The following is a 14,543-nucleotide window of genomic DNA, read 5'->3' as shown; positions in this document are numbered from 1 at the left end:
GTTACTCCGGCTTTCATGTCACCTACCAATCAGTACAGCCATTACTCTCGATGTGCATATTAATTCTCTAATTCCCTCCATGTACTATTTCCGAACTCTGGCCATCTGTGTTTATATTTGTCTCCGCACATATGACAAGGAAGCTGACATTGTATCGTCAATCGTCTTGCTTTCGATCGCTTTCCATCTGTGGATGCTGCAACCGTATCCCTGCTCCTGCCCTGTGACGAAGACAAAGATCGCGTACGAATGATGCGGAAGGTGCACAGAGCCATAAGGATGTCTCTTGCGAAGGTTATATCCCATGGCCCCGATCCTCGTTCACACTTGGTACACAGCGTCTTCTGCAGCCTTACTGATCATTATTCTTTCGTTCATGACCCCTGTTTGTCATTGAACATGTCACTCCGATGTCGTCCTGTCTCGATCGAGTCTGTATCCCCCGATCGACAATCATTTCCTAGTGGTCGAAAGACCTATCGTGGAAATGCCCGAAACACGAATACAGGACTCTCTGTGCCATTGACCAGCGAAGAAAGCTCCATCTACAATGCTGCGCGAGCGGGTTCCGTGGACGAACGTTATTCATTGACTCGTAGCACTGATAATCCCATGGACGAGATCTTAGACAGTGGGATAGCAGCGAATATGGCCATGTTCATTCCTTTAGCCCATGAAGCACATGCTTCCCATGCTCTCCATCTCTCAAAGGGGCAGATGATCAAATGTCCAACGCGTGACTCGCATCCGTTATCAGACAACTGCGTCGCAGCGACCGCGAGGTGTGACGAGAAGTCTGAACTTGTTTTGTCGGCCGTCTCATTGAGGAAGCACTCTCGCGATACGTCTCGTCATCGTAAAGTGGCTAGTCTCAATGACGTAGACGACGTCCAACGAGTTCCGAGATGGCCAGGACGTAAATGGTCGCCAGTGCGTCCTGCTATTCCACGATTTTCTCCACCGTATAGATCACCCACACCCCCGGGCCTTCCATCTTTCGGAAGTCCCGAAGCGATGTCCTACTCTACCCAGTTCTTTGTCCGGTCCTTTGTTCGTGAGGGACATATCCAACAGAGAGCTCCACCAACCACAGGTACACTCACTTCGAATGGTGGGGGTGTGGCATCTCGTGGGGAAACCTTGCGCAGGCTCTTCGGAATCTCTTCTCCTGCCCCTCCTCGGCCTCCTAGACAGCCGATCCCCGTTGCAAGGGCTGAAGATGGTACGGCAGTGCTAGGACGCTTTCCCTATCKGCATAGCGCCCATGGTACGAGCTTGGTCAGGCGACTGGACGACCATCCTTTCCACCGGAGAGAGCTTCCTGCGACTGATTGTGAGGCTGTCGAGGAGGAAAGAGATGCTAACCGTCCGAATGAATATGGTACAAGGTTCGTGAAGCTCGCAAGCTTAGTGCAAGTCGAAGCATCAATGCCGACTTTGCGTCCCGCTGAAGAGACTCATAATTTCGATCCTTCTAGTGGCACGCCAGCAATACCTAAACCGGCCGTGACTGGTCGATCTCAAAACACACGACTTGCTACGGTGTCCCGAGCAAAAATCCTCATTCCTCGACAGACTAGCAACTCCCAAGCACAGCATGGTCGCACTTCACTGAGTAGCAATGCGCCCCAGCAACAGAGTTCCGACCGAATTGGCGAGACTCGTCGATCCCTCGACGTGACTGGAACAGTCCACGGGTCAGCAGACCCTTTGCTGCAGTTTCTACAGAACAGGGCGCGTTCTCTCTGCTGTTGCCTCCCAGGCTTCGGTGAACAGGACGATATCATATACTCGCAATCTTCGAACGACACGTACACCACTGCAAGAAGCTCGCCTGCCAATGGGATTAACTGTAGAGTTTAGTATTATCCGTCAAGCGACTTCTACAGACCTGAGCACGCAGAATCTCTGTCTGTCAAATTGGGCAATCACGCAGCCGAACCCTTCTCTGGACGCTCGGATTAGCATTGTTACTTCACTACAAAACGCGGGGAGCCGTGGGACAATCAACCCCATCAGAACCTGTTGCTAATCATAAATTGCACTTGGCTCCCTTTGGTGTTGCATTATAAACAAGCACCAAGCCTTGTAACTGTATCATTATTTCTTTTATTATGATTGGAAAGAGAACCAATAAAGACATCCAAATGGTTAAGGCATATACCAGGCAACTCCGCTGCTCACATGCAAATATGCTTGGACATATAAAAGTAAGGGACAATATGCGTGTGCTGTGGTGGGAAGAATATGGAAAGTAAGAAAGGCTTGGAAGGAAAGGCTATGAAACCGAGATGCAGAGGCAAGGATTATCGGACATAGAGAAGAATGACTGGCATAGATGCACAGAAAGTGAAGGGTCATGCTGATAAGGACAGAGAAAGAACTATGTGATGAGATATGGCCTGAGAGAAAGCGCTCTCGAGCCGGGAACGAAGGTCGATTGAAGTATTATAGACCGGTAAAGAATTGGCACGCTTCATTGAGCTCTTCATCGTCACCCACAAAGTCCCATCCCACGATCCTAGGATCCTGGCTGGCGCAGATAATCTTGCGAGCATCGAACTGCAGTTTGAAGATCCTCGATGTAGGGTGGCCGCCTTGCGGGTTTAGAGCTCGGTTCACGCGAACATGGTGGTGGTGGTGCGGCGGTACGGGGTTCGGCATCGGCTGCGCGTTCTGCATGTGATGTTGGGCTTGGATCAACAGTGCCGGATTCGCAGCGTGCCCCAGTTGAGCGTTGGCGTTGCCTGGGTTCCAGGAGTCCCAGGCAGCATTTTGTTGACCAGGCGCAGGATGAGTGATAGGAGCCTGTTGATGAATTTGGTTGATGGGGGGAAGATGCTGCGTGGGAGGTGCTTGTCCAGGTGGAGGCACAGCAGCTTGCCCTTGAGGCAAAGGCGGGCCCTGATTCTGCGGAACCCGCGGGGGAGGAACCATTGTCCGTGAAGAGGACAGGTGCGCCTGTGACGCGTTGGCGACGGCGTCGGCCTGCCGTAATCGCTGACTTATGACCCATCGGCCTTCTTTGTCTTTTTTCCAGATGATGATTGATTCGTCGTATGACCCCGAGACAATCCGACCCCATTGACTGCCACCTCCGCCTGGAGGTATTTTGGCACCGAGGGCCTTGATGTCCCGAGGGTTCCGCGAGCCCGCAGTGTTTTGATGATAGCCGGCGCGTCTGAGGGCACTTGGACCCAAATCGACCCCTTCGCCGGAGCGTTGAGCATCCCAGAACTCATTCTCGATTGCCAGAGCTTCGAGTCTCATGGCTTCCTCGGCGCCTGGTGGATCACCGAAGCCAGCCTGGACGGTCCTTACCAGGTTGGCATGTCCATGTAAACAAGCGACCTCTGCGCCAGAGGCATGATCGAAAATTCGGACTGTATCGTCATTGCTTCCACTGATAATACGTCGGTTGTCGAATTGCACACAGGCAATGCCTTTTTCATGCCCCGGGAGAGTCTTCTTGCATGCTCCGCTGTGGATGTCCCAAATCTTGATGAGACGGTCTCCCGACGCGGAAACGATCTCATCGTCGTTCATCTGTATGGCATTAACGGCCGCACCGTGTCCATCCAATGTCATCAACAGAGAGTAAGGCCTCAAGCTTCTGATGTGGTTTTTGGCAAGCTCTGCTTCCAAAACGGGAGATGGAATTTCGCTTGTGTCAATAATATAAGACGGATACGTAACTCCGAGTCCTTGACGAACGGTGGGATAATGTTTGTCTAGAGGTGTAAGTTCTCGTCGATTCCAGACCTTGATGAGTTTATCCTTAGAGCACGTAACAAGATAGCGCTCGTCGAATCTGAGGTTCAAGACGGAGTCATCGTGAGCGGACGTGATTTCATGGATTTTCTCACCGGTAGAGAACCGCCAAATTATGACATTTTTGTCACTACTCCCCGATATTATGACATCTTCCGACGGCCGCGGGTCAAACTGTAGGCATAGCACCGACTTTGTGTGACCGACAAGGGGACGATACCGAAGTCTCTTGGTCTCCAAATCCCAAACTCGAACAGTCCGATCTCGGCTACCGCTGACGAGCCACCTGCCTGTAAACTGAATTGCATACACACACTCCAGATGAGCCTCTTCTGGGTGGGCCGGATGCGGGAGTTGGAAGTTAGTGAATCTGCCTTTCGCCCAGTTTTCTTCCAAGCGTCTTCGTTGTTTGTAGAGGTGAGGCCAGTTGATTCGCATGGCGCCATTCGGCATTCGAATCATGATTTGGGACTTTGGGGAAGTGGACAACGGCGGACCATTCGATTTGGGTAAATCGACAGCTCGGGAACCGCGTCTGTGACTGGGAGACAGGGGCGAAGATCTCGAGGCTGCCGACACGGAAACGTCGTTCACAACATCACTCATCTGGTGGTCTCCTTCATTATCCGCTTCCACGGGCGCTCCGAAGTCCCGTCCTGGAGCGTCATCCGATACTGTTTCTGTAGCACGCAAGTCCAGCCAACCCTGAGGGACTCTTTTCTTATTCTTCGGCTCTCCAGCATCCGGATCCTCATGTCTCGACCGGGACTTGCGACTCTGCGGAGAGGACAGCGCAGATTGTTTCTGTTCGAATGTGCGGATGGCGTCGATGTCGACGCGCCAGCCTTCGCTGACGTATAGGTCTCTCCATAGTCGAGTGTCACATATGCGGCTCCGCCAAGCACGAGATGCTAATGAGGCCGTCAACAGGGTCTTGGGGTCAAGGTAGGAGAAGATCTCGGATGTGATTTCGGGCGGTAGCTTGAGAACAGGGTCCATGTGCAACAAAGGGGCGAGTCGATCGACGACCGAGGCAACAGTAGAGGCTCGTAGGGTCCGGAGCAAGTTATACGCGAATTCTGTACAGCCAAGAAGGTTGCCCATTAGTCTCCATGGTCACAGCAAGGGCTTTCACCAGACGGGTTGTCACTTCTGGCTGCACGCCTAACTCACCAGCTTTGTCCGCTTCTCGGAGCGCAAGGAGCCAATCCGGAAGGGACATCGCATCGCCTGAAGATGGTTTCAAGCAATCATTGTCCGACTGGCTTTTTGTCTCGTCAGCATAGCCTTCATCAAGCTTGAAGCCTGCTGGAGACAATGATGGGGCGGTGAAATCGGAGGAGCAACTGGGGTCCCGCAGCCGCATGAGACGAGGAACTGCAGCCTCCGCCGCAGCGGGCTCTTGCTCCATGTGGAAAATGTTTCGTCAGATAACAGTCGTGTGGTCGGATAATCGTCTCTATAAGGAATCTTCGTTGTTCAGTATGAGCTTGGTTGACTTGGGTTAGGATGTAATCGAGTCGGTCACTGTTCTGTCAACACATAAAGGTAGGACATTTCCGTTGATCGTACAGTCAGGAGATGTGATAATCGATCAGAACAGTGGATCATGCTAATCAAGCCTGAATTTGAAGATCGATCAAATTATCTTCAACGGATCGGATCTTTACAGTATTGGTGTGATGGCAGCCAGAAGGCTTGGCCAGAGGGGAAGTTGTTTGTGTCGATTATGTCAAGCTGAGAGCGGTATATCATGTCAGAAATACACGCATATACGTATATCCTATCCCACGATTTGAAGTTTGAGTATCTAAGATTGCAATCGATAATCAAGTTTCTTGGAATTCTATCTAAGTGACAGTCATTGACCTCTATCATTTTCCATTGACTTTTCCGGTAGAAGTTTGACCGTTATTCCTACAGCGAAAAAAAAAGCACCATGACGGAGAACCCGGAGGTGCTGTCTGTCGTAAGGGACAGTTTCGGCCATATCATGGATAATGCCTCACCGTACAGAGGTAACTGTGACCGAACATTATTATGAGCCATTCATTAACGAGAACAATTCCTTCCTTACTTTCGAAGAAAATATCAAGTTTCGGAGATAGTCAGAAAGATACTAGTTATCCAGCCCACATCGAATCTGAGTGGGAAGTACCGTGCGGCATTTCTGGTATCAGATAGATACAGCAGCAAGGACTCCCACCCTCCTTGACTCTTGAGGTCAAGAGACCAGATTCATCATGACCGCTTACTATCTATCTCCTACGAATGCCGTGAACTTACTTGGAACCGGAAGAAGCATATGTATCATGCAATTGCCCAGTCTCCCTCCCTTTTCTCTGCACCAGATAGATACACAGTACTCCGTAAGTTGATAGAGTTGAGAGCCGAAACACTGACTGATCGAGGTATCCACTTCCCAGGTCCGCCGTCCAATCCAGTAATCAATATCAGAGTCTATCAGCTTAGATCAAGGCTCCATTGTCAATGATGTGTTTCGGATTCTGATGCTCTGAATCGCCTGTCACTCGAAAGTTTTGGGAGATACTGTGTAGATTGACAGACGTAGCACTTCTGGACAACATCATGAAGCAGTGTCACCTTGACTGCCAAGGAGCTGACAAAAGAGAGCAGAAGTACATTTCTCAAATTTAAGCATACTGTAGATAAGTTGGATGCAGTAGGTATTAATTAAAATAGTTGGAAAGAGATTCCGTCGAAAAGTTTATGCCCCCTGCCTCCCATGCAGTTCATACATTTACTGTGTCTGCACCAGATCATCAGGATCATGTGCCTCTTAAAGCCTGGGGGATCTGTAACAGAATCATGATGCTTCTTTCTTGTCCCTAGTCAATAAGTTTTAGACGGCCTCTTCTTGCTCTAGGATTCTATCTCTTTTCTTCTTCTGTGACATTATTATTAGCACAACAAAGTAAGAAGAAAGTTTTAAAGACTCCGTAGCTGATACTAGGTATTCAGTCTGCTTCTCCCCACCTCTCCACAGCTACTTTAAATACTCAGGTACTGCCTACAGACTACAGTACTACTACTTCTATAACTAGATATACATAGCACTAACGCGCGCTACCCTGCTTCAGCAACTAAGCAATCCATTGGCCTGGATTCTCGCGAGGGTCTGTCTCTGGCGCTCAGTACTTATCTTTCTTCTCCTTCTCCCACCCCTCCTACCTCTGTGCTCAAAAGAGTCTGATTTCTTGGTGTCTTCCTTTCTAGGATATTTTTTATCCTGGTTTCTGCTGCAGTGGTACAGCATCAGATATCCATCCCTCCCCCCTCTCCCCTCCCTTGTGCCGTGGGAACGCCTCCTTAGTTCTTGGGCTTCTTGAGAACGCCCGCAGCGGCAAAACCCCACACCACCCTTTTTTTAATTTCTCAGTACAGAAGATCCCTCCTGAGAATTTCCGATACTATTGATACCTGGAGCTGTTCGCAGCAAGGGTCGGGGAATTTACCAAAATAAATCAAGGAAGATAAGAAAGCACAGAAAAAAAGAGGAGTCCTACAAATTCTGTGCGTTGACAAGGACGCGAGTGTATTAATACTTCTTTCTTTGGTCGCATTTTGACATCTCTCCCAAAGAGTTAGGGCGCGGGAAAGCTTCGTCGTTTGGCTCGACCAAAGGGATAGTTATTAGTTAACTATCTATCTACCTATCTCCACTCCCCTTCCTAACAACCACCTACCTTAACCTCTCTGCTCGCTCACACCCATACATCCTGCATCAGTCCACCAGCTCGAAATCCCGTGATCCATGATCGGCATTATTCCCTTTGACCGACGATTTGCATCTCTTTCGACCTCCTTCCTTCGGTCTGCTGCGCGGATCTGATTCGACTCACACTTTGGTTTTCGGTGCCACTACGACTTCGAGTGGTGGCCAGCTGAGATGATGGAGCCCGTGGTATCGAATGGCGGTCCTGTCGCCGAGGACAATATCATCAACCGTCGCGGTGGTGAATCGATCTATCAGAGCTGTGTAAACCTCAAAAAGCGACTGGCTGAGGTACCGAACTTCGAGCCCCACTTGCGAGAGATGGAGGAAGAGGACGAGAAGCTGGGCAATACCGACCCTGTCGCATCGCTCTGGAATTGCCTTCGGAACGGATACCCCTTGTTGACCATCTACAATGCCTCTGATCCCCCCGAGCTCCTCGAGATCGATCCCTCCAAGGTTCCCGAGGCCAAGCGTCCCAAAGCCGCCACCTTCAAGTTCCTACAGGCCTCGTTGCAGGAGCTGGCCTTTCCCCAGCAGGACTGCTTCTTGATCACCGATCTATATGGCGACAGCACGACTGGCTTTATCAAGGTGATCAAGATGGTGAATCGCGTTTTGGACATACTGGAGATGCAGGGCCAGTTGAAGCGGTGTTCGGATTCCACAACTTCGGCTCCAGCGAAAGGGACAGTGAAACTCACCAAGAGGGAGTTCATTCTCAAGGAGTTACTGGAGACAGAACGCGACTACGTCCACCACCTACAGAATCTGCAGGCTCTCAAGAAGGAGCTGGAAGAGACAGGGGCTCTGACTGGAGATGCTAGCCACCAGATTTTTCTCAACTTGAACAATCTGCTTGATTTCGCGCAACGGTTTCTTATTCGGATGGAGCAACATTACGCCCTGCCTGAGGATCGGCAAAATTGGGGTGAGCTTTTCATTCAGCACGAGGAGGCTTTTCGACAGTATGAGCCGTTCATCTCGAATCAGATGCGCTGTGATGAGGCCTGTCTCAAAGAGTGGGACAAGATTCGGTCAGCACCGCGGCCGCTCGACCTTCAGCAGATGGTCGCTCAGCCTGCGACCCTGAACAGTTTCTTTGTCAAGCCTTTTCAGCGCATGACAAAGTACCCCCTGATGCTTATGGTGTGTTGATTTCCGACCTAATGTGTGCGCACCGTCATTGACCGCCTGTTGCAGGAACTGCGCAAACAAACCGAGGATCCGGATCTCCAAGCTGATATCACGAAAGCTATTGACACCATCCAGTCTGTTCTCGACTCTGCAAACGACGCAATCGACAAAGAGCACCTGGCGTCGGCCTTTCTCGATCTAGATGAACGAGTAGACGACTGGAAGTCTCTGAAGATCGACTCGTTCGGCGAATTGCTCCGCTTTGGCACATTCACTGTCCTGAAAGGCGACACCGGCAAGGATTCTGAAAGAGAGGTTTGTACCTGTTTTGCGAACCATGTTATTTGACAAGCTAGCGCTCGTTAAGCTAACCAAACTGCGTCCGTCCAGTATCACATCTACCTCTTCGAACGGATATTACTCTGCTGCAAGGATATCAATCCAAACAAACAGAAAACGAAGTTGATGGTGAGCAAGGATAAGCCGGCCACAACTATCAAGGGCAAGCCACGTCTGCAGCTGAAGGGTCGCATCTACATGGCCAATGTGACGGATATTGTTTGCCTTCAAAAGCCAGGTATGAGCATTTTCACTACCCTCGGGAATATGCCCACCACAGTTCTAACGGGTAATCCCTCCCCGCAGGATCCTATCGGATTCAGATCTTTTGGAAGGGCGATCCTGGTGTTGTGGACAATTTCATCATTCGCTTCCAGAATGAGGACGTAATGCGCAAATGGTACAAGGAGATTGACTCGCAGCGAGCGATTCAAGCGGAGCAGCGCAGCGCCCGAAACACCGGTACCTCTGAAACGGAATTCATGTACATGAAGGGCATTGCGAACATACCGAATCCTTATCAGCAAGAGTACGACGCTGAAGAGCAGGGAACCAAGGAGGCAGCGTTCTTCTCCGAGTTCCCAATGAGCCGTAATGCGTCCAGCACGAGCCTTCGGACCCGGTCCGCAACAGGAGGAAGCGGGAGCTCTGGACCTCCGCTGTCGTCCGGCCGGCAACCTCGCTTCCCGCCTGACCCCAGTCTGTCCGTCCACACGCAGTTCACGCCCGGTAGCATGTCACCCGCAGAGAGGAATATGAACTCGTACTTCTCCCCTGTCGCCGAGACACCGTCGACCAGATCAAGCTCCCAGTCGACTGGCTACTCGTATGGCCGACAGGGCACATCTTCGAACAACTGGAATGAGGAGCCTAATCGATACACCGCTCCTGCACTGTCTCGCGGCGTATCCAGAGATGGTACCAACTTCTTCAACAACGCGCCCAATGGTCGGGGTACTCGACCTTCTCTGCCGCCTTTGCAAGGACAGGCCAATGCGAACGGCATGGCGCAAAGAATGCGTTCCGCTAGCAGCCCGGACATTCATCATCACAACTCCGAATCGCGTCGGTATATGGGAGCCCACACGATGCAGACCGTGGACAACGTCCCGGTACCACCCATTCCTGCTCACATGGCTAGTATGAAGGCACCAGTGAACAGAAGCCAGAACAATTCGCCTACGGGTATGAATCTTCCAATTCGCAATGGTCACAGTCAGCAAGCGTCTACACATTTCCACGAGCCTCAATATTCGGAGTCTCGAGCCACAGGGCCCGCGTCCGATCAACCGACGTCTCCACTGAGCCGCGAGCCGGACGAAGATCCTCTCATGCCGACCCAGCTCAAAGCCAAGGTCAACTTTGATGACAATTACGTGACCTTGGTCATCGCCAGTAACATCATGTTCCGATCGCTCACTGATCGGGTGGATGCCAAACTGGCACGGTTCACCAATCGATCCATCGGCAATAAGTCGGTTAGGTTGCGCTACCGCGACGAGGACGGGGACTTTGTTACGATTGACAGCGACGAGGCTGTGCAGCTAGCTTTCATGGAATGGCGCGAGCAGCATCGGGACATGCTTGCGAAGGGCCAAGTAGGGGAGATACAACTCTACTGCCAAGTGGTTGAGAATTAGACTCGATAGAGCTAGAGCATTGGATTGCTCTGCATATGTTTGTTTTTGCCGTTTTTTGCTTGGTTTTTCTCGAATCGTCCTTTGCCTGTCTTCCATTGATGTGGGGGAAATCGGCAGGAGGACGGATTATATCCCCTGGGTTTTCTCGGCCTTCCATTGTCTCCTGGATTTCCCAGCTCATCCCCCAACTGGATTGGCTTGAGGCTGTCAAGATGTCAATCTTGAAACTTGCAGGCAAAGTGGGAATCAACTCCGTTGCATTGTCCCTGTGTTGATCACAATGAAGAGCGATATTTACCATCTACTCCCGATGCTCAACCATATCTGCCCCTGATTTTGTCCCTGGGGGTACTCTCCCCAGGTCGAGGAGATCTTGATCATGACTTGTTCTATCTTTTTGCCACGTCCATGAACCATGACTGCATGATGTATGTTATACCGCTGCGTTTCTTCGTTTTCCTCTTTTGAGCAGACAGTTTCTTCCAGGTTATCAAGAGACAAGATGTACAGTGGTTTTCGTTTTAGGGCTGGTTCTTTGTCTTTTTATTTCGACTCATACTGTCCATTGAGCAGAAGCGGCACATTTGCATTCTAGTCTGTTTTTCCCGTTCCTTTTCTCTTGGTAAGAAGGTTTAATGGAAAAGTCTAGTAACTATCCATTGCTCCAAAGTTCGCTTGCAATTGTAGCAAATTCTCAACGTAAGTCTACGCAGATAGTGATATACTATGTATCCATCACAGCGTCTTTGGACATTATTCATTATTCTGTACTCGAGCTTCAACATCATCAATCAGCAGATTCCTACCCCTGAACATTATCGTATCAGTAAAGCCGAGATGTGGAATTGTGGACCCATATGGAGCCTGGCCGCTATCAATTTAGCCTGAGAGAAATGGAAGCTAGTCTCCCACCTCTCTCCGTCGTCGACCAAGACTCTGGACGTGCAAACCACAACGACCATGTTGAATCTTGGGAGTCGAGTTGCTTTGGTATGCCATTCTCCCTGTAAGGGTGCCAGAGCTATCAATTATCATCTAGATACATAATCCTGTTGTCAGCAGCGCGCATGAACAGGGCAGCGACGACGCGGGACCCATATCCAGGAACCCAATGCATGGGGCAAGCGGCTGCTTAGCTGATAAGGTCGGGTAGAATCCGAACTCTTCGTATGGCGCCCAACGTTTCCAGACTTGTCGATTGGCATTGAAGATCGGGCTGGACTGCCTGATCAGCCTTGAAGGAACGGCGGTCTGGTGCTGTATGAGGCATTTTATCTACTGAGATCTAGTATCTAGTTCTTCTTAGACGGTTGATGCTGGCATGTGTTCACTTCGTAATGGCCAATGTCTTTAGCAAGCAAAGCGGATTCTTCTTGTATCGCTTGAGAGAGTCGAGTCCTCATCTGTGTCCAGGTCTGAGAATAAGGAATATGAGGGGGAGGTTTCTTATGTATGCGGAAAGCGACACCGGCGGGCGAAGGAGCTGGGATATTTTGTTTCATCTAGGAGGCCTAAATTAATGATGCCTATGGTCACTTTTCAAAAGGGAATCTGGTAGACTAGACGCCGTGGCACCCCCAGGAATTGAAGTATCTACGAGATCCTATCCAAACTCTGGCCGATGGATAACTCCGTAACATGGTTCAGCTGGCAGCCTCCGATTTCGTAGGAGAAACTTGGAGTAGGGCGGGGTTTCTCTTATCCCAGTTTTTTTTTTCACTCTTTCTGCCTTGCAATCCTATAAATAAATATAATTGATCCTCTGCTTTTGAAGGAGTAGAAGATTACTATCAACAAATAGGCCATCATTGTCACTTCTGTTTCATGAACATCCTTGTTTCCTCTACGAAATAATTACGGCGTCGCCAAGAAGGATCCACATTCCTCGCATATTATACATACTGCCACATCAGGACAGGACCACTGACAGTCTACGAAAATGTCGTTCTCCGGTCGTCGCTTGAGCATTCTGCGTCCCTCTAACCGGCGGTTCTCCCTTGGAAAGGAATTGTCCGAGAATGGTGCGTGTCTCATATGTACACTTGCGGCTTCGTCTTGAGGAAAATACCTGGAAGTTGTGGGCATTGCGGACTTTATCCACAGAAGCTTCCTACCAAGTACAACTGCGCTGACAAGCTGGACCTCTGCAGAACTTCGCTCGGAAACTCATCGTCAGTTCAGAGCCGCCCATGAGGGCCACCGTCCCCATGCTGGTCTCGATGCTTCCCGTGCCTCGACCGGTGTCGTCTGGTGTACAGAACGTGCGGTAGAACACGGATACGCAGAGGATCCTTCGGGTTGGGCGAACCTGGGCCAGGGTGCGCCCGAAGCCGACGATGAGATCGAGGGAAGCTTTCCCCGACCTACCAGTATCCCGATCACATCTGCTGCCCGCGAATACGGTCCTACTGCTGGTATCAAGCCTCTGCGCGCGGCAGTTGCCAGACTATACAATGAGCATTACCGTGAAGGAAAGGAAAGCCAGTATACCTGGGAGAATGTCTGCATTGTCCCTGGAGGCCGAGCGGGACTGATTCGAATTGCGGCCATTCTGGGCAATTCCTACCTGTCTTTCCCTATTCCCGATTACTCTGCCTACTCGGAGATGTTGACGCTATTCAAGAATGTGAGTAATCCATCTTTGTCGCATGTTCAGGCAGTCTTGGGTCCTTTGGGCGCCTCCTGCGGTCTGGAGCTGTTGGTCAAGAACGGTCACTCACAAGCATTCTCCTACATAGATCGCACCTATTCCCATTCCTCTCGCCGAAGATGACCACTACCATATCCACCCCAACAAGATTGCGGAGGAGATTGCTCGCGGAACCTCTGTCCTCTTGACATCGAACCCCCGTAACCCTACCGGACACTTTGTCTCGCATGACGAGCTTGCCGAGATCCAGGACATCTGCAGAGATCGCGCAACGCTCATTCTGGATGAATTCTACGGTGGCTACAACTACACCACTGACTGTGATGGTTCGACGATCAGCGGTGCCGCCAACGTCGTCGACGTCAATCAAGATGGTTCGCCAACCTCTGCCCTTCCTTTCATTGAATCAGGACTATCAAGTGAAAACCGTGAGGCTAATTCTGACAGATGTTCTTCTGATCGACGGTCTCACCAAGCGTTTCCGTCTCCCTGGCTGGCGTATCGCCTGGATCGTCGGTCCCAAGGAGTTCATTGATGCACTGGGTTCCGCCGGCTCCTACCTGGACGGTGGTGCCAATGTGCCTTTCCAGGAGGCTGCCATCCCTATGCTCGAGCCTTCCCTCGTGCGCGCGGAAATGAAGGCGCTGCAGCGGCACTTCAGGGAGAAGCGTGACTATGTCCTAAAGCGACTGCACGAGATTGGTTTCCGCGTCAAAGATGTGCCCCAGGCCACCTTCTATATTTGGCTCGACCTGACGTCCCTCGAACCACCTCTTCCCAAGGAGGCCAATATTTCCGACGGACTGAACTTCTTCAATGCCCTTCTTACCGAGAAGGTCATTGTGGTCCCTGGTATCTTCTTCGATTTGAACCCGGCGAAGAGAAGAGATCTGTTTGACAGTCCTTGCCACCATTTCGTTCGTTTGAGTTATGGACCAAAGATGGATGTCCTCAAGATGGGTCTGGACGGCATCGAGAGAGTGATCCGTCGTGCTCGTGGAGAATCCGTTGAGCTTCGGCCTCAGATTGATCCTCAGTGGGAGGATGAGGTTGCCGTGTCGGATTAGACGGTCTCATCCGTTAACCTTTCATGTTCGTTATTCTTTCGTTTCCTCGTTCACGCGTAGAACATTGTTACATAAGCCTTCGTTATGAATTTGGGTAAATCAGCATAGGTAGATATCACGTTGCGGATTATGGCTCGCTCTAGCTGGAAGCGAGTGTCTAGCATCGTCCACTGGGTTCATTCTGTTTCAGCGCAACGAGTAGT

The 14,543-nt window shown here is 50.6% G+C and overlaps 4 protein-coding genes across 4 annotated transcripts; 3 read left to right on the top strand and 1 right to left on the bottom strand.

Moving 5' to 3' along the window:
- Nucleotides 1–399: 399 nt before the first annotated feature.
- Nucleotides 400–1,863, top strand: Asppvi_000423 (uncharacterized protein; the record flags this gene model as incomplete). The annotated part of the gene is made up of 1 exon (XM_043296732.1): nucleotides 400–1,863. The coding sequence occupies one exon, from the start codon at nucleotides 400–402 to the stop codon at nucleotides 1,861–1,863; it is 1,464 nt and encodes a 487-aa protein (XP_043152667.1).
- Nucleotides 1,864–2,448: 585 nt separating this feature from the next.
- On the bottom strand, nucleotides 2,449–5,182 carry Asppvi_000422 (F-box and WD domain protein; the record flags this gene model as incomplete). Its single annotated transcript, XM_043296731.1, has 2 exons — nucleotides 2,449–4,850; nucleotides 4,945–5,182. 2 exons carry the CDS (start codon nucleotides 5,180–5,182, stop codon nucleotides 2,449–2,451), a joined length of 2,640 nt encoding a protein of 879 aa, XP_043152666.1.
- A 2,499-nt stretch (nucleotides 5,183–7,681) lies between these two features.
- Asppvi_000421 (Rho family guanine nucleotide exchange factor CDC24) lies at nucleotides 7,682–10,623 on the top strand (the record flags this gene model as incomplete). Its single annotated transcript, XM_043296730.1, has 4 exons — nucleotides 7,682–8,656; nucleotides 8,711–8,959; nucleotides 9,035–9,221; nucleotides 9,290–10,623. The coding sequence occupies 4 exons, from the start codon at nucleotides 7,682–7,684 to the stop codon at nucleotides 10,621–10,623; spliced, it is 2,745 nt and encodes a 914-aa protein (XP_043152665.1).
- A 1,939-nt stretch (nucleotides 10,624–12,562) lies between these two features.
- Nucleotides 12,563–14,340, top strand: Asppvi_000420 (pyridoxal phosphate-dependent aminotransferase; the record flags this gene model as incomplete). The annotated part of the gene is made up of 4 exons (XM_043296729.1): nucleotides 12,563–12,644; nucleotides 12,774–13,249; nucleotides 13,362–13,647; nucleotides 13,721–14,340. 4 exons carry the CDS (start codon nucleotides 12,563–12,565, stop codon nucleotides 14,338–14,340), a joined length of 1,464 nt encoding a protein of 487 aa, XP_043152664.1.
- Nucleotides 14,341–14,543: the final 203 nt, after the last annotated feature.

Source organism: Aspergillus pseudoviridinutans (genome assembly GCF_018340605.1).
Source record: "Aspergillus pseudoviridinutans IFM 55266 DNA, scaffold_1, whole genome shotgun sequence".
NCBI lineage: Eukaryota > Fungi > Ascomycota > Eurotiomycetes > Eurotiales > Aspergillaceae > Aspergillus > Aspergillus pseudoviridinutans.
The sequence above is the reverse complement of the archived record's forward strand: the minus strand, read 5'-3'. Positions and strand labels throughout refer to the sequence as shown.